At 40.1% G+C, this 19,971-nt stretch overlaps 1 protein-coding gene across 1 annotated transcript; it reads left to right on the forward strand.

Moving 5' to 3' along the window:
• The first annotated feature begins 10,552 nt into the window (after positions 1 to 10,552).
• On the forward strand, positions 10,553 to 13,136 carry LOC103288150 (Golgi-associated RAB2 interactor protein 6-like). The gene is made up of 2 exons (XM_008143852.3): positions 10,553 to 11,196; positions 12,236 to 13,136. Exons 1-2 carry the CDS (start codon positions 10,582 to 10,584, stop codon positions 12,866 to 12,868), a joined length of 1,248 nt encoding a protein of 415 aa, XP_008142074.1. The 5' UTR covers positions 10,553 to 10,581; the 3' UTR covers positions 12,869 to 13,136.
• The last annotated feature ends 6,835 nt before the right edge of the window (positions 13,137 to 19,971 follow it).

The following is a 19,971-nucleotide window of genomic DNA, read 5'->3' on the forward strand; positions in this document are numbered from 1 at the left end:
TGAAAAAAGCATTGGAATGAAAAGGAAGGAATTGAGGAGAGCATTGCACTAATTTAGGTTGAAGTTGGTTCATTTTAGCTGAGTAATTGAGAGTCTTGATTAAGAAAGGTGACAAGGTAGCCTTTGTTACAGAGTTAGGCCCATGAAGCAACCTGGAGTCAGTAGAAAGAGGGTGGGATGGAGGCTGGTGATTCAAGCAGGGAAGAAGGGAATTACACAGAAGTGCCCCCTTATCCACAGTTTTGTTTTCTGTGGTTTCAGTTACACATGGTCAACTGGGGTGTGAAAATATTAAATGGAAATTTTCAGAAATACACAATTGATAACTTTTAAGTTGCATGCCATTCTAAATTGTACATGAAATTTAGAGCCATCTTGCTCTATCCTCCCAGGATCTGAATGATCTGCTTGTGCAGTGCATCCACACTGCATATACTACCCATCTTGTATCAGACCGATTGTTGAGCGATCACAGTGCTTGCGTTCAACTAACCCTTATTTTACTTAATAATGGCCCCAAAGCACAAGAGTAGTGTATGTTGGAAATTTGTACAGGGTGGAACAAAAGTAGGTTTTCAGCTTTTTGTATGAAAAATAATACAATAAATAATAATACAAGAATAAACTGTTCCATGTACTAACAACTATAAACCTACTTTTGCCCAACCCTGTATATATAAAAGTGAAGCAGTAAAGTGCTTCCTTTAAGTGAAAGATGATTACAGTACAATAAAATATTTTGAGAAAGAGAGACCACATTCACATACTTTTATTAGAATACATTGTTCTATTTTATTATTAGTTACTAGAGGCCTGGTGCACGAAATTGTGCACTCGGAGGGCGGGTCCCTCAGCCCAGACTGCACCCTCTCGCAGTCCAGCAGTCCTCAGGGAATGTCCGACTGATGGCCTTTCTCTCCTGGCCTCTGTCCAGGCCTGATTGCAGCCCCCTTCGCAGTCAGTGCTGGATCGCTGCGACCCAGTGCTGACTGCAGGACTGACTTCTGGTGTTCGGTTGAGCCTTCAGTTGTTTTGGACGCTATGGACCCTGGATCTTTATATATATAGATAGGTTCAATACTCTGCATGGTTTTAGGCACTTACCAGGGTTCTTGCAACATATCCCCTGTGGGTAAGAGGGGACTATTGTATAATCCTGGAGGGTAGGACATATTTCCTGAGACTTGAGGGATGTGGCTGGGGGTGAGGGTCTGTTCTGTTGTGGAAATACAGAAAGTGCCAAGACCTTGGGGTGTAGACAGCTATATAGACACTTAGAGTTAGGGACTGAGGTTGGTGCCCAAGGAATAGATGCTGTTAGAGGAAAAGATGGTTTTCAATTGCTCTTTGGTGGCTTAGAGAAGAAGAATCTCAATGGTAGCCATTATTGACTGAATACCAAAAGTCTTCCCTCTTATCCTAGATTTTATAAGTCTTTGTGTTCTTTAATACTTTTAAGAGAAGAGAAAGTGTCTTTACAAACAAACTGAGTTGGACTTTTCACTATATGGTGGGTAGATCCTGAGCCAGATTAAATTTCAAGAAATGTGATATTTTTTGAATTCTAGTGCTGTAGACAAATTCACATCAATGACTAATAGACTATTTGATTTTTTGCTAAAAGTATTTTAACTGTGAGATTGCACTAAATCTCTGCTTACTGATTCTAGTTGGTCAGAATTTACTATAGGATAAGCATATTTTATCTTTAACCAAATAAAAAAATTCCAATTACATATAGCAGCAAAGAGGCATCTCTGTCATCTTGAAAATGCAGTCTCTGTGTATAAAGGGAGAAAGTGAAGATTACTTGATATAAACATAATCCATCCTGGAAAAAGAAACTCCAAGCTTTGGTCCTTCATCCTTTGAACCATAACAGAATCCACACATATGTAGTATAGTCTGTAACTAAAGTGTTCATATTTGAAGCACAAAAAGGTGCTACAATGAATGTAGAATTCCTTTGTATGATAATTTTTCAAGTAGAAAAGAATTCATAGGCATAAGAGAATGCTTACTTTAATGCATTTGGAACCTTTATTTGATTTGTAGTATTCTTTAGATTAAAGTTAAATTAAAAAGGCTTTATAAGATTAAATTATTTCTGAGATTTTTTTTTCAAAGGGGCTATTCAATGAAGTATTGCTAATGGCCACTTAATCATCCAACTAAGTCAAAGATATAGTACTGTGGAAAGTAAAATAGTTTGCTCAAGGATACTCTATTCATGTAAAAGTAAGTGGAAATCTTAACATTCCTAACTTAGCTCTTGTCTCTACCATTATTAGTGTCTGTTTTCTCGCCCACAATTTATATGAGCATATATGCACCTTTATCTTTTGAGGTAATTTCCTTTTCCCCCCACTGAGATGAAAACCTTTTATTGAAAAACTAGCTTTCCCGTTGCAGGAAAAATCCTGCAATAGGATTTCCTGCTGCACTCTACCCCGCCTCCGTTCCTCCCTTGCCGCCCGCCTCGCCTTCTCCTCCAGCCCGCCCGCGTTTCCCTTCGCCCCCGGCCCCGCCTCTGCTCCGCCCTTGCCACCCGCCCCGCCTTCTCCTCCAGCCCGCCCGAGTTTCCCTTTGCCCACGGCCCTGACTTCGCTCCTCCCTTCTCCTCCCCCCGCCCCCCTGGCTTGCTTGCTTCTTCGAAGCTTTACTCCCTTTTGCAGCTCTTGGCTTCTTTCGACACTGTCTTGATATGCAAATTAGCAGCCATCTTTGTTGGGGTAATTTGCATACTCATCCTGATTGGTTGGTGGGCGTGGCTTGGCTGGTGGGCGTGGCTTAGGTGTAGCGAAGGTGCGGTCAATTTGCATATTTGTCTATTATTAGATTAGATAAAAGCAAAATTTAACTGACATAACATATTAATTCCAGTTTAACTTACTAAACTATTTTTTTAATTTAAATTCTTTATTGTTTAAAGTATGACATGTCTCCTTTTTCCCCCATTGACCTCTCCCCAGCCATTCCCAACCCCCAGCACATGCCCTCACCCCCCTACTGTCTGTGTCCATGGTTATGTTTATATGCATGCACACAAGTCCTTTGGTTGATCTCTTATCCCTGCTTCCCTCCCCTGCCTTCCCTCTGAAGTTTGACAGTCTGTACGATGCTTCTAAGTCTCTGGATCTATTTTTGTTCATCAGTTTACATTATATTCCACAAATGAGTGAGATCATATGATATCTTTCTCCAACTGGCTTATTTTGCTTAACATAATGCTTTCCAGGTCCATCCATGCTGTTGCAAATGGTAAGAGTTCTTTCTTTTTTTACAGCAGCGTAGTGTTCCATTGTGTAGATGTACCACAGTTTTTCATCCACTCATCTGCTGATGGGCACTTAGGCTGTTTCCAAATCTTAGCTATTGTAAATGTGCTGCTATGAACATAATGGAGCATGTATCCTTTCTGACTGGTGTTTCTGATTTCTTGGGATATATTCCTAGAAGTGGTATTAGTGGGTCAAATGGACGTTCCATTTTTAATTTTTTGAGGAAACGCCATACTGTTTTCCACAGTGGCTGCACCAGTCTGCATTCCCACCAGCAGTGTAAGAGAGTTCCTTTTTTTCTACATCCTTGCCAGTACTTGTTGTTTGTTGATTTGTTGATGATAGCCACTCTGACAGGTGTGAGATGGTACCTCATTGACCTTTTGATTTGCATCTCTCAGATGATGAGTGACTTTGAGCATGTTTTCATACGTCTTTTGGCCTTCTGTATGTCCTCTTTCGAAAAGTGTCTATTTAGGTCCTTTGCCTGCTTTTTTATTGGATTGTTTATATTCTTCGTTTATACGTTCCCTGTAAAATTTGGAGATTAAACCCTTATGGGCGATAACATTGGCAAATATGTTCTCTCATGCAGTGGGCTTTCTTGTTGTTTTGTTGATGGTTCCTTTTGCTGTGCAGAAGCTTTTTATTTTAATGTAGTCCCATTTGTTTATTTTCTCTTTAGTTTCATTGTCCTAGGAGCTGTATTGGTAAAGTTATTACTACGACATATGTCTGATATTTTGCTGCCTATGGATTCTTCTATGATTTTTATGGTTTCTGTCTTATGTTTAAGTCCTTTATCCATTTTGAGTTTATTATTGTATATGGTGTAAATTGATGGTCTAGTTTCATTTTTTTGCATGTACCTGTCCAATTTTCACAGCACCATTTATTGAAAAGACTGTCTTGACTTCATTGCTCTTGCCTCCTTTGTCAAATATTAACTGAGCATAATGGCTTGGGTTGACTTCTGGGTTCTATGTTCTGTTCCATTGGTCTATATGTATGTTCTTGTGCCAGTACCAGGCAGCTTTGAGAATTATTATTTCCCCAGATTTTTTTTCTTTTCCATTTGCCTAAATTTTTTTTTTCATTCCTTCACTATCAGTCTGTGCACGTTCCTTGTTCTGAGGTGGGTCTCCTGTAGACAGCAAATATGTGGGTCATGTTTTCTTATCACTCAGCTACCCTATGTCTTTTGATTGAAATATGTAATCCATTTATGTTTAAGGTTATTATTGATAGGTACTTGTTTGTTGCCATTTTTATTATTTATGCCTGTGTTCCTTCTTCCCTTTCTATTTCATCATTTTACAGCAGTCCCTTTCAAATTTCTTGCATTGCTTGCTTGATATTAATAAACTCCCTTAGCATTGTGTGTGTGTGTGTGTGTGTGTGTGTGTGTGTGTGTGTGTGTGGGTGTGTGTGTGTCTGTGAAGCTCCTGATTTCTCCTTCAATTTTGAATGATAGCCTTGCTGGATAGAGTATTCTTGGATTCTCATTGCTTTGCATGACTTTGTATATGTCATCCCATTCCCTTCTGGCCTAATGTGTTTCTGTTGAGAAATCAGTTGATAGTCTAATGGGAGATCCCTTGTCGGTAACTTTCTGTCTCTCTCTGACAGCCTTTAAGATTCTTACTTGTTGTTGATGTTTGCCAATTTAATTATGATGTGTCTTGCTGTCATTATTTTTGGATTCATCTTGTTTGGGACTCTGTGTTCTTCTTGGACTTGTGTGAATTTTTTCTTCCCCAAGTCTGGGAAGTTTTCTGTCATTATTTCTTCAAACAGGTTTTCTATTCTTTGCTCAGCTTCCTCTCCTTCTGGCATTGTTAGTATGTGGATGTTGTTTCATTTTGTGTTGTCCCAATGCTCCCTTAGGCTCTTCTCCTGCTTTTTTAGTTTTCTTTCCAGTTGCTGCTCTGCTTGGGTGTTTTCTACCTTGTCTTCTAACTCGCTGATGCGGTCCTTAGCTCCTAGTCTGATGTTGAAACTTTCCAATGTGTTCTTTATTGAAGGAATGTCATTCTTCATTCTTCTTGGTTCTTCTTCATTTTCTCTTGATTCTTACAAATGTTGTTGAATTTGTCTTCTATTCTTTTCAGATTCCTTATAACCATTGCTCTGAATTCTTTTTCTGACAAACTTCTTGCCTCCATTTTGTTTATTTCCTTTTCTGGTGACCCCTCCTTTTCTTTCATATGGGGGTTGTTTCTTTGTCTCCCCATTTTTGCTATTCCTTTGTGATTGTTTCTATGTATTAAATCAAACTGCTATGTCACCCAGATTTTTTGAGTTTGTGGGGCCAAGTGATGCAATCTCTCAGGTCTTCTGAGCTGGGTATTCTAGGGATGCTCCTATTCAAGATATTTTGGTTCACTTGGTGTAGTTGGGTCTTGAGTATTATTGTCCTGTTCATGAATGTAGTCTCCTCTTAGGGTGTCTGGTTATGTGGCTTTCTCTCTACCATGTTGACTGAACAGCACAACATACAACTCGACAAGACTACCACAAAGGAAACAAAACATGAATATACTCAGGACACTGATAACCCCAATAAAAGTGTCCACCAGAGAAAATAGAATTTGGAGAGGAAAAAGAGAGCAAAAATGATATCAAGAAAAGGAAAAATGTAAGAGAGAAAAGAAAAAAGAAGAAAAAAGAAAAGGAAAAAATATATATGGGAAGAAAACACCAGAAAACAAACAAATAACCCCCCCCCCCAAATGCAAACAATAAACACCCAGAAAAAGGGGAGGGACAGAATCTGTAGAAGCAAAGCTTATATACAGAAAGCAAGGTTCAGAAATTAAATGAATAGTGGAAGGACCATAGTTCAGTATAGAGGAGGTAGAAAGAGAATGAGTGGATAAGAAGAAAAGAAGAAAGATAAAAATTAAATAAAAAGATAAAACAAAACAAATTAAATTCATCTACTTATTTATTTTGGGAAAAGGAGAATAGAGGAGAGAGCAGATAGGCTTGAGTTTAGTGAGTGAAACTAATTAGGAGAAGAAGAGAGTGAGAGAGGAGAGAAAAACAAAAGTATAAAAATTGACTAGTGAAGAAAGAGAAAAGAGAAGGGTGCATGGACTTAGAGCATGGGAGAGGAAATTAGAGATATGGTTAAGACAACAGATTATAATAATAACTGCCAATAAAGCAGATAAAGAAGATCAATTTTTAACAAGGTGTAAAAAGAAAAAGAAAAACTAAAGCAGGGATAGGAGAAGAGAAAACAGAATGAAAAAGGGTAAAGTGAGGAAGAAAGGGGAAAAAAGAAAAAATAAGATAAAATAAAATAACAATGAAAAAGTAAAAATTGAAGGAAGAAAAAATAATACAAAAAATAAAAGATAAAAAAACAAACAAAAGAAGAAACAAACAAAAATAATTTTTAAAAAAATGATAAAAAATAAAAAGGTAAAGTGTTGTTAGCTTTAGTAGAGTTTTAATGCCCCATGGGGGCTAGTTTAAGACTCCAGTCTTCTGTCTGCCATTTCTTAGTTTCCCGTTAGGTAGTCAGCACTGTATTGAAGACCCAAGCAATCCACTGTGTCTGTCTCCACAGCCTTGGCTGCAAGCAGGTAGACCAATCTGCCCACTTTGCCTGTCTGCCTGCTTTCAGTCTTAATCCCTCAAGTGACTGTTTCTGACAGGGCTTTAGGTGGGGGTGGTGCTGTTTCACTTTCTGGGACTGAACAGCCCCTTTTCAACCCAGTCCCTGAGGGCTCTTTGGGGCTATTCAGATTCTTTGTTTCCTTTGAAAAGCTCTAGGTATAGGCTGGGTGTGGCTGTATTAGCTTCCTTGAGGCTGCTGAGAGGGGCTGGCTCTTTTGGAGAAAAATGGCTACTTAGGTTTGGAATATCTCAATGCTGGATTTCTGGTCACCTTCCCCTATCCTCCCCCCTTCCACAGCCTCTCCTCAGACTCCACAAATTTGTACCTCCACCTGCACAGCAGCCTTCGGTGAGTGTTTGTAAATGAAAGGTCCTATGAACTAGGTTTAGTGAATAAAAAGAAGGACAAAACAGAGGCAAAATAACCACACAACTCAACGATGAGTGTCTCTCCTGGCACTGTGCAGCTCAGGCAGTTCCTCGGGCCTTCTTTCTGGGCGCAGCCTCTTGTGGCTGTGGACTTAGATCTAGAATCCCCAACCTCCAGCAGCACTGTGGACTTCCTTTCCCCAGTCGGATGTTATGCCTGTCCCCAATGGACATGGTCTTGGTGCAATGCAGCCTCCTTCTGTCCCTCTTGGCCAGGTGGTTGCCTGTCTCTCTCCAGTCCAGATCCCCGATCCCACTGCTCTCCAAGTGTCCTCTGCCCTTTCCAGCTATGAACTGTCTCACCAGTTGTGTCTAATTTGCCAATTCCAGGTGGATGTTATTTGACTTAGTTGCTCCTTCTATCTGCTACAGGACAAGGCACAGGACACATCTGCCTATTTGGCCTCCATTTTTCAGCTTATTCTTAATACAGTTTTATTTTTTGTTTCCTTCTAGGCAACAAATAAACTGCTAGACCTGATAAATGAATTCAGTAAAGTAGCAGCATATAAAAAAAAATTATCCAGGAATCAGTTGCATTTTTATACATCAATAATGAACTATAAGAAAGGGAAACTAAGAAAACAACCCTATTCAAAATTGCTTCAAAAAGAATACCTAGGAATAAATCTAATCAAGGATATAAAAGACCTAAACTAAAAAAAATTATAAAAAACTAAAGAAAGAAACTGAATAAAACACAAATAAGTGGAAGCATATACTGTATTCATGGATAAGAAGAATTAACTGCATTAACATGTTCATACTACCCAAAGCAATCTACAGATTTAACACAACTTTTATCAAGTTATCAATGACATATTTCATAGAAATCGAACAAATATTCCAAAAATCTATATGGAACCACAAAAGATCCCAAGTAGCACCAGCGATCTTGTGAAAGAAAAACAAAGTTGGAGGAATCATGCTACTATACTACAAGACCATAATTATCAAAACAGCATGGTACTGGCATAAAAAAACAACAGTCATTTAGATAAATGGAATAGAATAGAGAGCCCAGAAATAAACCCACCCCTTTATAGCCAATTAGTATTTGACAACAGAGGCAAAAACATATAAGGGGTTAAAGATAGTCTATTCAATAAATGGTGTTGGAAAAATTGGACAATACTTGCAAAAAAATGAAACTAGACCAGTTTCTTATATCACACACAAGAATAAACTCAAAATGGACTAAAGATTTAAATGTTAGACTTGAAACCATAAAAATCCTAGAGGAAAATAGGTAGCAAAATTTCAGACATTTCTCTTAGCAATACATTTTCTAATATATCTCCTCGGGCAAGGGAAATGAAAGAAAAAATAAACAAGTGGGGCTACATCAAACTAAAAAGGTTTTGCACAGCACAGGAAACCATCCACAAAATGAAAAGACAACTTAATGAATAGTAGAACATATTTGCCATCTGGTAAGGGCTTAATAACCAAAATTTATAAAGAACTTATACAACTCCACACCAAAAAACAAACAACCCAATTAAAAAATGGGCAAAGGACCTGAATAGACATTTAACAAAGAGGACATGCAGATTGCCAATAGACATAAAAAAATGCTCAATGTCATTAACCAGAAAGATGAAAATTAAAACCACAATGAAATATCACCTCACACTTGTCAGAATGAATATCATCAGTAAGTCAACAAACAAGCGTAGGTGAGGATGTGGAGAAAAGGGGACCATAGTGCACTATTGATGGGAATGCAGATTGGTGCAGCCACTGTAGAAATTAGTATGGACTTAACTCAAAAATTAAAAATGGAACTGCGTTATGACCCAGCAATTGCATTTCTGGGAATTTATCCAAAGAAACCTGAAACACTAATTTGAAAGAATATATGGACCCCCTATGTTTAGTGCAGCGTTACTTACAATAGCTTATATTTAAAAGCAACCCAAGTGTCCATCAATAAATGAGTGGATAAAAAAAGCTGTGGTACCTTTACACAATGGAATACTACTCAGCCGTAAAAATGGAAATTTTACCCTTTGCAATAGTATAAATGGACCTGGAGAACATTATGCTAAATGAAATAAGCCAGTCAGAGAAAGACAAGTACTATATGATTTCATTCATATGTGGGATTTAATAAACAAACTGAACTAATAGACACAGACTCATAGATAGAAAGCAGGCTGACAGCTGTCAGGGGAGGGGAAGTGGAGGGTGGGAGGATTGAGCAAAAAAGAAAAAAAAGAGAAAGAACTCATTGACATGGACAACAGTGTGCTGATTGTGGGGAGGAGGGGTTGAGGGCATGTGGAAGAGGGTCTGGGGGTCTAAATGGTGATGGAAAAAAAAAAATAAAAAATTTAAAAAGGCCCACCTGGATAATCCAGGCCAATCTTCTCTTCTCAAGAGCCTTAATTTAATTATATCTGTAAAGACTCCTTTTCCAAATAAGATAATATTCATAGGTTCCAGGGATTAGGACATGAATATTGGGAGGGGGGTGGTGGTTACCACCATTCAACTCACTAAAGGTCTTGATATTTTTTCTCATGAATGTAAATAACTTTTATTTTGTTCTCTATAATGGCTAATTAACCTTTGCGTATTTGATAAAGAATATTTTGGCAAGTGGCAAGAAATACATATTTCCAGAAAAACATGAAGAAGCCCAATCATTCAGTTTTCGAGAAAGCAGGTTATAGATATATACAACTAAACACAGGCTTGAGGAGGATAAGGAGATTCCTAGAAAATCTTTCCCTGTTAAACCTTTAGGTACATTCTTAAATTCAAACTTGGTGACTGAAGTTAATGTTTCACAGAAATTTTATGAAAACTATGAAAGAAAACATTAAGCAAAAGCTCAAAACCGCATTCAATTCTTAGAAAGCCTTAAGTGTGTGTCACCTATGAGTATCGCCTTTCTAGATTAATAAAAGGTATTCTTCGCGTGACTGCTAGTAATTTACATATCATTGCCTGTGGTAGCTGCGTGAAAACAAGTGGCCTTGAAGAAGCAGAGCTGTGTTTCACATAGCAAAACTCATCAGAATTTGGCACGCTCTGTGCCTTTGTGGGGTGGCTGTTTGCAGGAAGATGCTGTCCCTTCCTGTGGGGGGGCAGCTGTAGGGATGAGGACACAGTGCTGTGTGTGACAGCTGGCCGCAGGTCACAATGGACAGCAAAAGCTTACAGGTGGCCAGTGAGAGGCTGTGGCCTAGACCAAGGCAGAGGTGCTGGGGAGGACATGCAGTGGTCTTAGTGAAAGATGGACCTGGGTAGCAACATGATGCTGCAGCAGGGCAGCCACGTGCTGCCCATGTTCCGAGGCTCCGTGGGGAAGCTGCAGCGGCAGCTGTGCAAGGGCGAGTTCGCCATGTTCAAGGACATTCTCATGTTTGAGAGTGACTTCATCCAGATCAACAAAAGAGGAGAAGTGATCGGCATGCACAACAATGCGGGGATGGTCACCGTGGGCATCGCATACACCAGCCCTGACCTCACAATACCTGATGTCATGCTGCTGGCACGACCCACTGTGAGCTGTGTGGACTGCACGGGACATGACCGACGCACCCGTGGCAAGGGACTCAAGTCAGCGAAGATCTTGGAGCTGACCAGGCTGCTTCCTTTGAGGCTTGTCAAGTTGTCCATCCACAGCCATGAGAACAAACAGCTCCACTTGAAGCTGGCCAGTGGCAGCTCTTTTTACCTACAATTATACTCCCCTTCAAATGCAAAAGAAGATCTGTTTGCACACTGGGAAGACCTGGTGTTCTTCCTGAGACCGCCCGTGGAGGCTTACAGCGGTACCCAGGCCATACCAGCTTGTGACATGATGGACATACTCATGTTCCAGGCAGAGGACAGAAAGAGCCCAGCCGTAAGTTTTTGAGGAAACTCAGAGAGGGGCCCGAGGGCTTTGGGAGGGCAACTGAAGGCTCTCCGGCTGCTCTCCTGGGCTGACTGGGGAAACATCGCCTGTGGAAGGGCTCTGGCCAGATGAGTCACTATGTGGAGGCCTTGCCACATTTGGGGCGGGGGGCGGGGGGCGGGGCGTGAATGCTTCTGAATATCCCAGATCGCTTAGATGTCAGCTCCTCTGACCTCATTGCTGATATTACACTGAGTGGCCAGATTATTGTGACCTCTGAACACATAATAATCTGGCCACTCAGTTTATATCCTATATAATAAAAGGCTAATATGCAAATTGTCCCCTCGACCAGGAGTTCGACCATCAGGCAGGCCGGTCAACTGCCCATGTCCCCTCCCCCTGGCCAGGTGGCCAGACCCCACCCTTGCATGAATTCATGCACCGGGCCTCTAATAATATATATATTTATACACACTACACACACACACACACACACACACACACACACACACACACTGAGTGGCCAGATTATTATGCGTTCAGAGATCATAATAATCTGGCCACTCAGTGTATAATGCTGCCAATAGCATCTGTTCTGGAACACATCTGCCATGGACTCAGGCAGTCTGATCTGTTGTGGGACATTTTTAACTATGAGAAAGCCCTTTCTTTATTTGCACCATGAACTGATTTTTGTATAAATATGTGGCATTGTAGCATGCTTTGCACACAGGCGCACAATTTGTTAGTAGCTATCAGAATGTAAAATGGCCATAGCTTTTGCCCAGCAGTCTCCCTTTAGGGATATTTTTTTGTATAAATGCTAAGACAAGTGCATACAATAAAAGTGTGAGGATGCTCCCCGGTGAGTCACGCTAGTGTTCTCTCTGGCACTGGAACTTGTTTGTCTCCAAACAAAGCCGCAGTGACCCTTGTGGGGATGCCAGAGGGGGTTCCTGCATTTCTGGGAGGATGGACTTGGTGACAGCCCTCTCTAGTCTCACTTATTTACTTCTCTACTTCCTTGTTTCTCTTCTCGGCACAGGCCATGGAGTTCCATGGAGAAGGTGCCCACGACCAGGTCAGCATCAGAAGCCTTCACATGGCCACTGAGGTGTCTGGGGCCACCTCTCTTGCTTATGCTGGTGGGGAAGGAGGCCAACAATATGCTTCATGGGACAACTTTGTGCTTAAGGACACGCTGTCTTTCCTAACCCTGGCACCGGCAGGGCCTGACCAGGTGGCAGTACCAGAGGCAGCAGCAGTAACATCCGAGGGCAGTGTGATTCCGGTTGCAGGAGGGGAGATGACCAGCAGACCTGTTACAGAGACCTTGGAAGGTCCAGGAGCTGGGCCCTTCGTCTCAGCCTGCCAGAGTAAAGACAATGAAGACCAGAGTGAAGAGAATGGAGACCAGAGAGTCTCCCAATGCCAAGCTGAAGCCCTTAAGAAGGAAAATGAAAAGGAGAAAACTCCCACCAAAAAGCCCTCCCATTCTGGTAGGAAGTGGAAGGACAAATCAATCCCAAGATCCCATGGAACCACTCAGGGAGATCAAAAGAAGAAAGACCAGAGCAGCCCAGGGGGCAAAGGGCATGGCTCTTCCCCCGAGGAATACAACAGCCTCAGTGTCACCCAAAAGAGGTCTAGATCATCTCAAAAGTCAAAAAGGAGCTGATCTAGAACTAGTTTGGGGAGGGGCGTCATAATCCAGAGATCTGTTCCTTCTCCCTCCCCCATTCTGCAGCTCTCCCGCGTTTAGGAGGGAACACTCTAGCCATTATGTGCATATCGACTTGAATGGATCTCCAATGTTATCATCCACCCACCCCTTTCAAGATGGGAAAACAGCTTTTCTGAAGTGGGTCAACTTTTTCATTTCTTGAAACTATATATCCCTTAAAAAATAAAGAATTTATAAATTGGCCTGATATGGCCTCAAAGAATTCCAGTCTGGCTCCCTTCTCCCTATCTAAGTTGAAGTGAGCATGTGATTGCTAGTATATGCTTGGTTGTTTGGACAAGAAAATCAAAATGCCCAGAGTTTGGTATGCTTGGAGGTATTACTGTGCATCAGATTGCCAATATGTTGAGCTTGCCAGTGTGTGAAAAATGACTATATCTGAAGTATTACATACTGCATGTTAGTAATAATTTGTGTCCAGAGATTTTAGTGGATTTGGAATGGTCCATTTGTCTAGAGTTCTTGTTTTTTCCAAATATTGTTTGTCTGGCACAACTGTGTGTTTGAAGAGGTAACTCTGTCTCGATTATTAGTATGTATAGAGTTGTACATTTGTTTGGGCGCATTTTAGCACTGACCATACTATTTGACTTACCACCACTTCTCCATCCTATAAAGTTTCAATCATGGCCTGTCCTTCTAGCTGGTGTGACCCAAAGCAAACATGGTTGTTGGTCTTGCTGGGATGCAGTTTCTCAATACTCCAGCATGATCCCTGTGCAGATGTCAGGCCATCGGAAGCATCCCAGCCACATGAGATGGCGAGTCCATAACTATACCCTATCGTAACAGTAGCCTACTTGCCACAGCTCTGAAGCACATAGTAATCCCATAGGGAAGGCCGCCATTAATTCTGCCCTTGAGGGTCTCACATTCTAGACTCTCATCCTCTCATTGGAGCTCTACCCAAGATTGGGGGTTTCTAAACAACTGTCGCCCAATAGCTCCCTCCGGCCTCTGCATCTGCACATGGTGAGAGCTTGTATGAGGCTGGAAATCAGGCTTTCCCAGAGGGAGTATAAAACCGATGAGATAATTTGGGCTTCATGCCCATCTTTCCTATTGGAAGGATACCTGACCTTGAATGTAACATTTAACCTCTCTAAATGTTAGGGATGGTAGTCTATAATAATAAAAGCGTAATGTGCTAATTAGACCAGACATCCTTCTGGACGACCTTCTAGACAAAGCTGGGGCTGTGAGGGAAGCCCGGGTCCTGGGTGTCAGAGGGAAGCCTGTGCTGGCAGCTGGGGGAAGGAATGCTGGGGGAAGGAAGGCCTACCCTTGCATGAATTTCATGCATTGGGGTTCTAGTAATAATAATAATAGTAATAAAGGGTGTTGTAAAGGTTAGTCTTGAGTTCAATTCAATTAGTCACAATGCACACTTCCCAAAATCCTTGGGTGCCACTGGGAACACAATTCAAGCACAGGGGTTATTCAGGCATCAGAGGAGTTGGTTTCAGAGTGGTGTCAGGAGATCTGGTAGCTGCTTCAGAGCCCCACATTGGGTGCCATGGAATGTCCACTGCCAATTCAAAGGCCAACAGGAACCCCAGTTTGGGATACGATGAAGAAGGAAAGTTCATTTAGTGTGAAGCTCCACAACCGTGAGTCAGCTGTGGGGCCAGGCCCCCTTCAAGGAGCAGCTCACTGTGCTGTGCTCCAGGGCGCCGGGTGCTTCTGCTCTGCTGCAGCAAGACCACTTCAGTGTTCCAGTGCCCTGGTGTTCCAGTGCCCTGGGAAACACAGTCATCCGTCCTCATCTTCAGTGGAAAGTGCACTCTGGGTAATTTCCAACGAAGGAGAAATAAAGCTATTCTGCTTAACATGCTTTCCTCTCTACTTGGAATTTTTTCATTCCGTAATTTTTTAATTTGAAAATAGGTCATGAGTACCTTTTTCAAGAAAAGACATTGAACTAGATGTTTGGGAAACAAAATCAATAATAAGGAAGCCAAAGCATAGTCTAAAGCAGTGGGATGCACAGGATGGACAAGGATAAGCTTCATTAGCATTAGTCTGGAACTTGTTAGAAATGCAAAATCAAGCCCCAAACTTCACCCAACAATTGATGCTTTAAGAACCCCTCCTGTGATTCTGATTTACATGCAGGTTTGAGAACCAGTGGTCTAAGGAAAGTAAGAAAGCCCAATAGATTTACAAAACAGTTTGATAAGGTGAGTAAGAATTATGTATAAATTCCTATTGGGGAAGTTTCTAATCTCTTCTACTTTTTATTTAGAATATACATACATGCTTTATCTAAAATGCATATAAGTTCTTGGCATCTTTCCCTGACATGAAACATTTCACTACTCTTTATCGCTTTCAGTATAAATTTCAAGATGTTTAGTATATCATTTGAGGGGTTCCAGGATTTGGCCCCCGTCTTCTCTCCTGTCTCATCTCTTGCCACTCTATCAACATTGTACAGCTTGTTGTAAGGAACCCCCCCACACACACACCTGACACACACACACACACACACACACACACACACACACACACATCATACTATTTTTACCTCGCCTCTTCCCAGAATATCTTTTCCTCATTGCCCTCTACAACTTTGGACAAAATTAGGACTCCACTAAGAAGAAATTTCCCCAGGGAAGTCTTTCCTAACTTTCCTATGGCCATTACAGCAGCTGCATATTACTCTGTCACAGAATTTATCACATTGTATTGTTACCCAGTTTATCTGTCCATCTCTACCACCTAACTGTTAATTCCTGCAAACAAGAATGTTTCCTATTCTTTTTTGTTGTTGTTGTTAATCCTCACCTGAGGATATTTTTTCATTTAATTTTAGAGAAAGCAGAAGGGAGGAAGGTGTAGAAAGAGAGAGAAGGTGAGAGAGAGAGAAACATCAATGTGAAAGAGGCATATTAATTGGTTGCCTCTCACACTTTGCTCTGACAAGGGTAGGGATTGAACCTGCAACCCAGGTACATGCCCTTGACTGGGAATCGAACCTGTGATCCTTCCTTGCTCAGGACAGTGCTCTGATCCAGGTGTTTTAATGCCTGGGACCTATTGAAGTAAAGAAGGTATTTAGAAGTGTAAAATAGAAGTATAAAAGGTATTTAATGGATGCATTTAAAAGAAGAAATATATTTCTTTGTAACAAGTTTTTGTATTATATGGTTTGTCACTCAGGTAAGTATATTCTTGTCCTTTAACTTTGGAATTATTACGACATTCCATAGATATGAAAGTTCCTGTCATTTTCAAACTCTTTGAATGAGTTTGTTGAAAAATTACTGAAAAAAAATTTTAAATAAGAATTTCATATATTCTCATTGATATTAATGGCAAGAATGTTTATAACTTTGGGTGAAATTTTGTGTGGGGATATCTGATAAAATGCTCCACTCTCAGTTGGCAGAATACATTGCCCAGACTAGAGGATTGTCCTTGTCTGAAAAGGGCATTATTAAGTGACTCCCTCACCATCTTGTCATGTTACACCAATTTTAAGGTTCTGTGCAAGCCAACAACTTTGTCTTTGTCAGTTTTACATAATATTTATTCAAAGATTTAAAGGATATCTATTATGTGCTAGGCACTAGAGGTACAATATAAATAACTTGTATTGGGAGATTATGTGATAAGCATTGAGAATACTATATACATACTCTGGGTGTTAATTCTACCCATAACCCATGGGGTTGGGACCATAATATCCTTATTAAAAGAAAGATTAAATAACTTGTTTAAGGTCACATGCCTAGTAAGTTAAAAGACCTCCCAACATAAACTCAGTTTGCTTTGACAATATTATTCTCAAATAACTATTTACTGATCTTCTTGGGCCTCTTCTAGGTTGCATACAAACTTGGTTAGATATGTCTTACTCTATTTTTATAGATGCCTTTGTCATCATGTACAACATTTTGGAATGCCTAGTAATTAGAATACAGGCAGTCCTCAGGTTACGCCGTATGTCGTTTCATAGTTACGTCGCCATCTCCCATTTATTTATTGAAAAAAAAAGTTCCGTCATTTCGACGTATGTACATATGTGCTTTATGTTTTTTATTATTTATTTACCACAAAGTAAAGGTCAGAAATTGTTATATTAAAAAAAATTTTTTTTTTTTTTTTACTGTTTCATTTCATTACTGCTGTGTATGTGCTCCATGTGCATGACGTAGGTGCTTATGTAGGTGGGTTCCGACTTACGGCAAAAATCGCAATACATCGCGCCATAGGAACAGATCTCCGATGTAACCCGAGGACCTACTGTAGAAACTTCTAGAGGTAGATGCTATCCATTTCTAGGAAACTTGTACAAAGAACTAATCTTATTGTAGTCTGTCATGTATGAGCAATGACTTTAAAAAAAAATTTAATTGATTAGACACCACAAGTTGCTTCAAATTCAATGTTCATGCCATTCATTTATCCCACAAATGTTGATTAAGTTACTACTATATATGAGATATGTCTTGGCCCTGGAACTATATACAGAAGGAGATAGGATTTCTCTCCTTGGAGAGATTATATCAAATGGGCAAAGACAGACAGACTACACAGAGTGATGTGTCTTGGGAGCAATAAGCACAGAGTACTGTGGATACACATGGAAGGACGTGTGACCTAGACTTGGGGCTGGAGGAAAGTTACAAATGGATTCCTAGAGAAAAATAAAGCTGATACCTTCCACTGAAGGACTGATGGATATCATGCTAAGGGAGGAGAAGATTATTTCTGTGTAGATGGAAATGTGTGGACAAACGTCTGGATGCCAAAAGTCACATTCACAGTGCATGTTGGGAAAAGTGAGGTTGAAGGGTATGCTGGAGGTCTTTTATTTCACAAATTTAAACCCTGTCCTAAGAAACATGGGAAATTCATGAAGAGCTTTCAGTGGTTAGAATGACAGATGTGAGTTTTTTAGAACTTCTTCTGGTTGCTATATGGAAAATCAAAGGGATAAAATAAATACTTGAAAGCAAGGAGATCCATTAAGTGGTTGTAGCCCTAATCCAGCAGCAGGTGATGTTGACCTAGGGGAGAGGCATTGGTATTAAGAGAAGTGGGAAGACTAAAAAGGTATCTAAGAATTAGAATTGACAAGACTTGGTGGAGGATTGTAGATGGGGGAGGAATTTGAGGTGATGTCCAGATTTCTGACTTAGTCAGCTGTCACCAGGCTAGGGAACTCAGAGGATGAATGCTTTTTAGCGAGGAACATGGTGAGTCCTGCTTTTGAAAGGCTGAACCTGTGAAGCCTATAGAACATTTTACAGTAGACTTGGACCCTGCTGGTCACAGGGAGTTTATGGATGATTTAAAGAGGATAATTATCAGGAATGAATAAAATGTCTATAGTGGGTCAAATGGTTTTTTAAAGCTTAAATTATTATCAGAGATTAATTCTTTCAACTTCGTGTAAGCCTGAAGTCGAGAAATATCCTTATACTGCTTACAAATAGTAAGTCTATATCTTGATACGATGTTTAGTACCCATTTAAATGTAGTTTTGATTGTCATGGTTCCATCAACTAAGACCATATAATTGAAAATAGATATCCCCACATGTCTTCAACAATCAGCCATCCCAAAGACACCACAGAACAGATATTTTCTTCATATTTTAGAATGCCTGAATTCAAATTTTAACTTTCATTGGTGATCAGGTTATTGGAATGAATTCTAGAATAGTCTAAATTTAAGATGAATATTTTGGGGTATTTTTAATATTTGAAATATATAATGTATTGAGGAAAATAATAAACAAGCTCACTATTTCAGAAGCTAGTATTTTTTTTTTTTGCTTACTTTCACAAAGCTTTAATCTCAGTGGAATCCATCCTCATCATTTTATTAACCTTGATAAAACTAGTGAAGAAATAGCTCATCACCAGTAAATGGGAAAATGTCAATGAATCATCAGTATCTAACAAGTCATATTGTACTTTACTTTAGTCAACTCTAATAATAGGTATTATACTCTGTGAACTGGCTGATGGTAAATGCTGCTTTCAAATGTTGAAGTTAGTTCTTCACTTTATGTCATTTTGAATACATGAGTGCTGTCCTAGGTATGTCAAGAGCCCTTGCCAGCTCATATGGTGAATCAGCACACCCAACTGTGCACCCACAGAGGCCTGCTATTGTTAGAATGTTGACCCAGGTTTCTATGGCAATACAATAGCCCTCCTAGAGAACACATCAGCATGTACAGTGTCAATACTGACTGAACACAAACAGACTCAATCTCTGTCATAAGTACAATCGGTCCGGTGAAAATGATTTGACTCAAAGCCCTGAACAAAAACTGTGCAACTGATAAATTCAATTGAAGCATACACTTTGCAGGTCTCAAATAAACTGTGATTCGCTCCCAGTAAAAAATAACCCTCGTGGGACTTTTATGTTCATCAGGCAGTCATTTAGTTTAAATTGACCAAAAGTGAACAGCACCCAGCAAGTGCCATTGGGTTTGAAATCTTTCTGGATTTCATCAGAATCTTCTAAAGTCCCTTTTCAGTGCTGTATCAACCTTATACTCAAAAAGGCAGCAGAGAAACAAAGTAACATAATCAGAGCGTATTTTAAGGTTATTAACAAAGTACTTTAGTCACATCAGTTGAAGGGAAACAGCTGTGGATGTTGAACCCCTTAATAAATTAACTCTCCTGTTGGTTTTTACAAGAACTCTCTGTCATCATGCCTGTTGTGTCTGTCATTTGCACCTGGTATGAGGGGCTTTGGAAGTGATCACGTATAATTTACATGTTATGCAGCCAGGCACCGTGCATTGTAGAATCATTATTTCTAATGCTGACTCCTTTAAATTTAAAGGAAACAAACCACAATGATTTGAATACAGTTTAGAAGATTACACATTACATTGAATTTTACTTACTGGCTTATAGATAACCTTACAGTTTTTTTTTTTACTTATTGTGTGTTTTGATTGGTGATGCTTAATTAATCCTAGTCATTATAATATCTAACTGTGATTTAGAATGTCACGCAAATGTGTGCCTGTGCTCAGAATGAATACTGTCAATCAACTTTAT

This window comes from Eptesicus fuscus, chromosome 7, assembly GCF_027574615.1.
Source record: "Eptesicus fuscus isolate TK198812 chromosome 7, DD_ASM_mEF_20220401, whole genome shotgun sequence".
NCBI classification, from domain to species: Eukaryota; Metazoa; Chordata; class Mammalia; order Chiroptera; family Vespertilionidae; genus Eptesicus; species Eptesicus fuscus.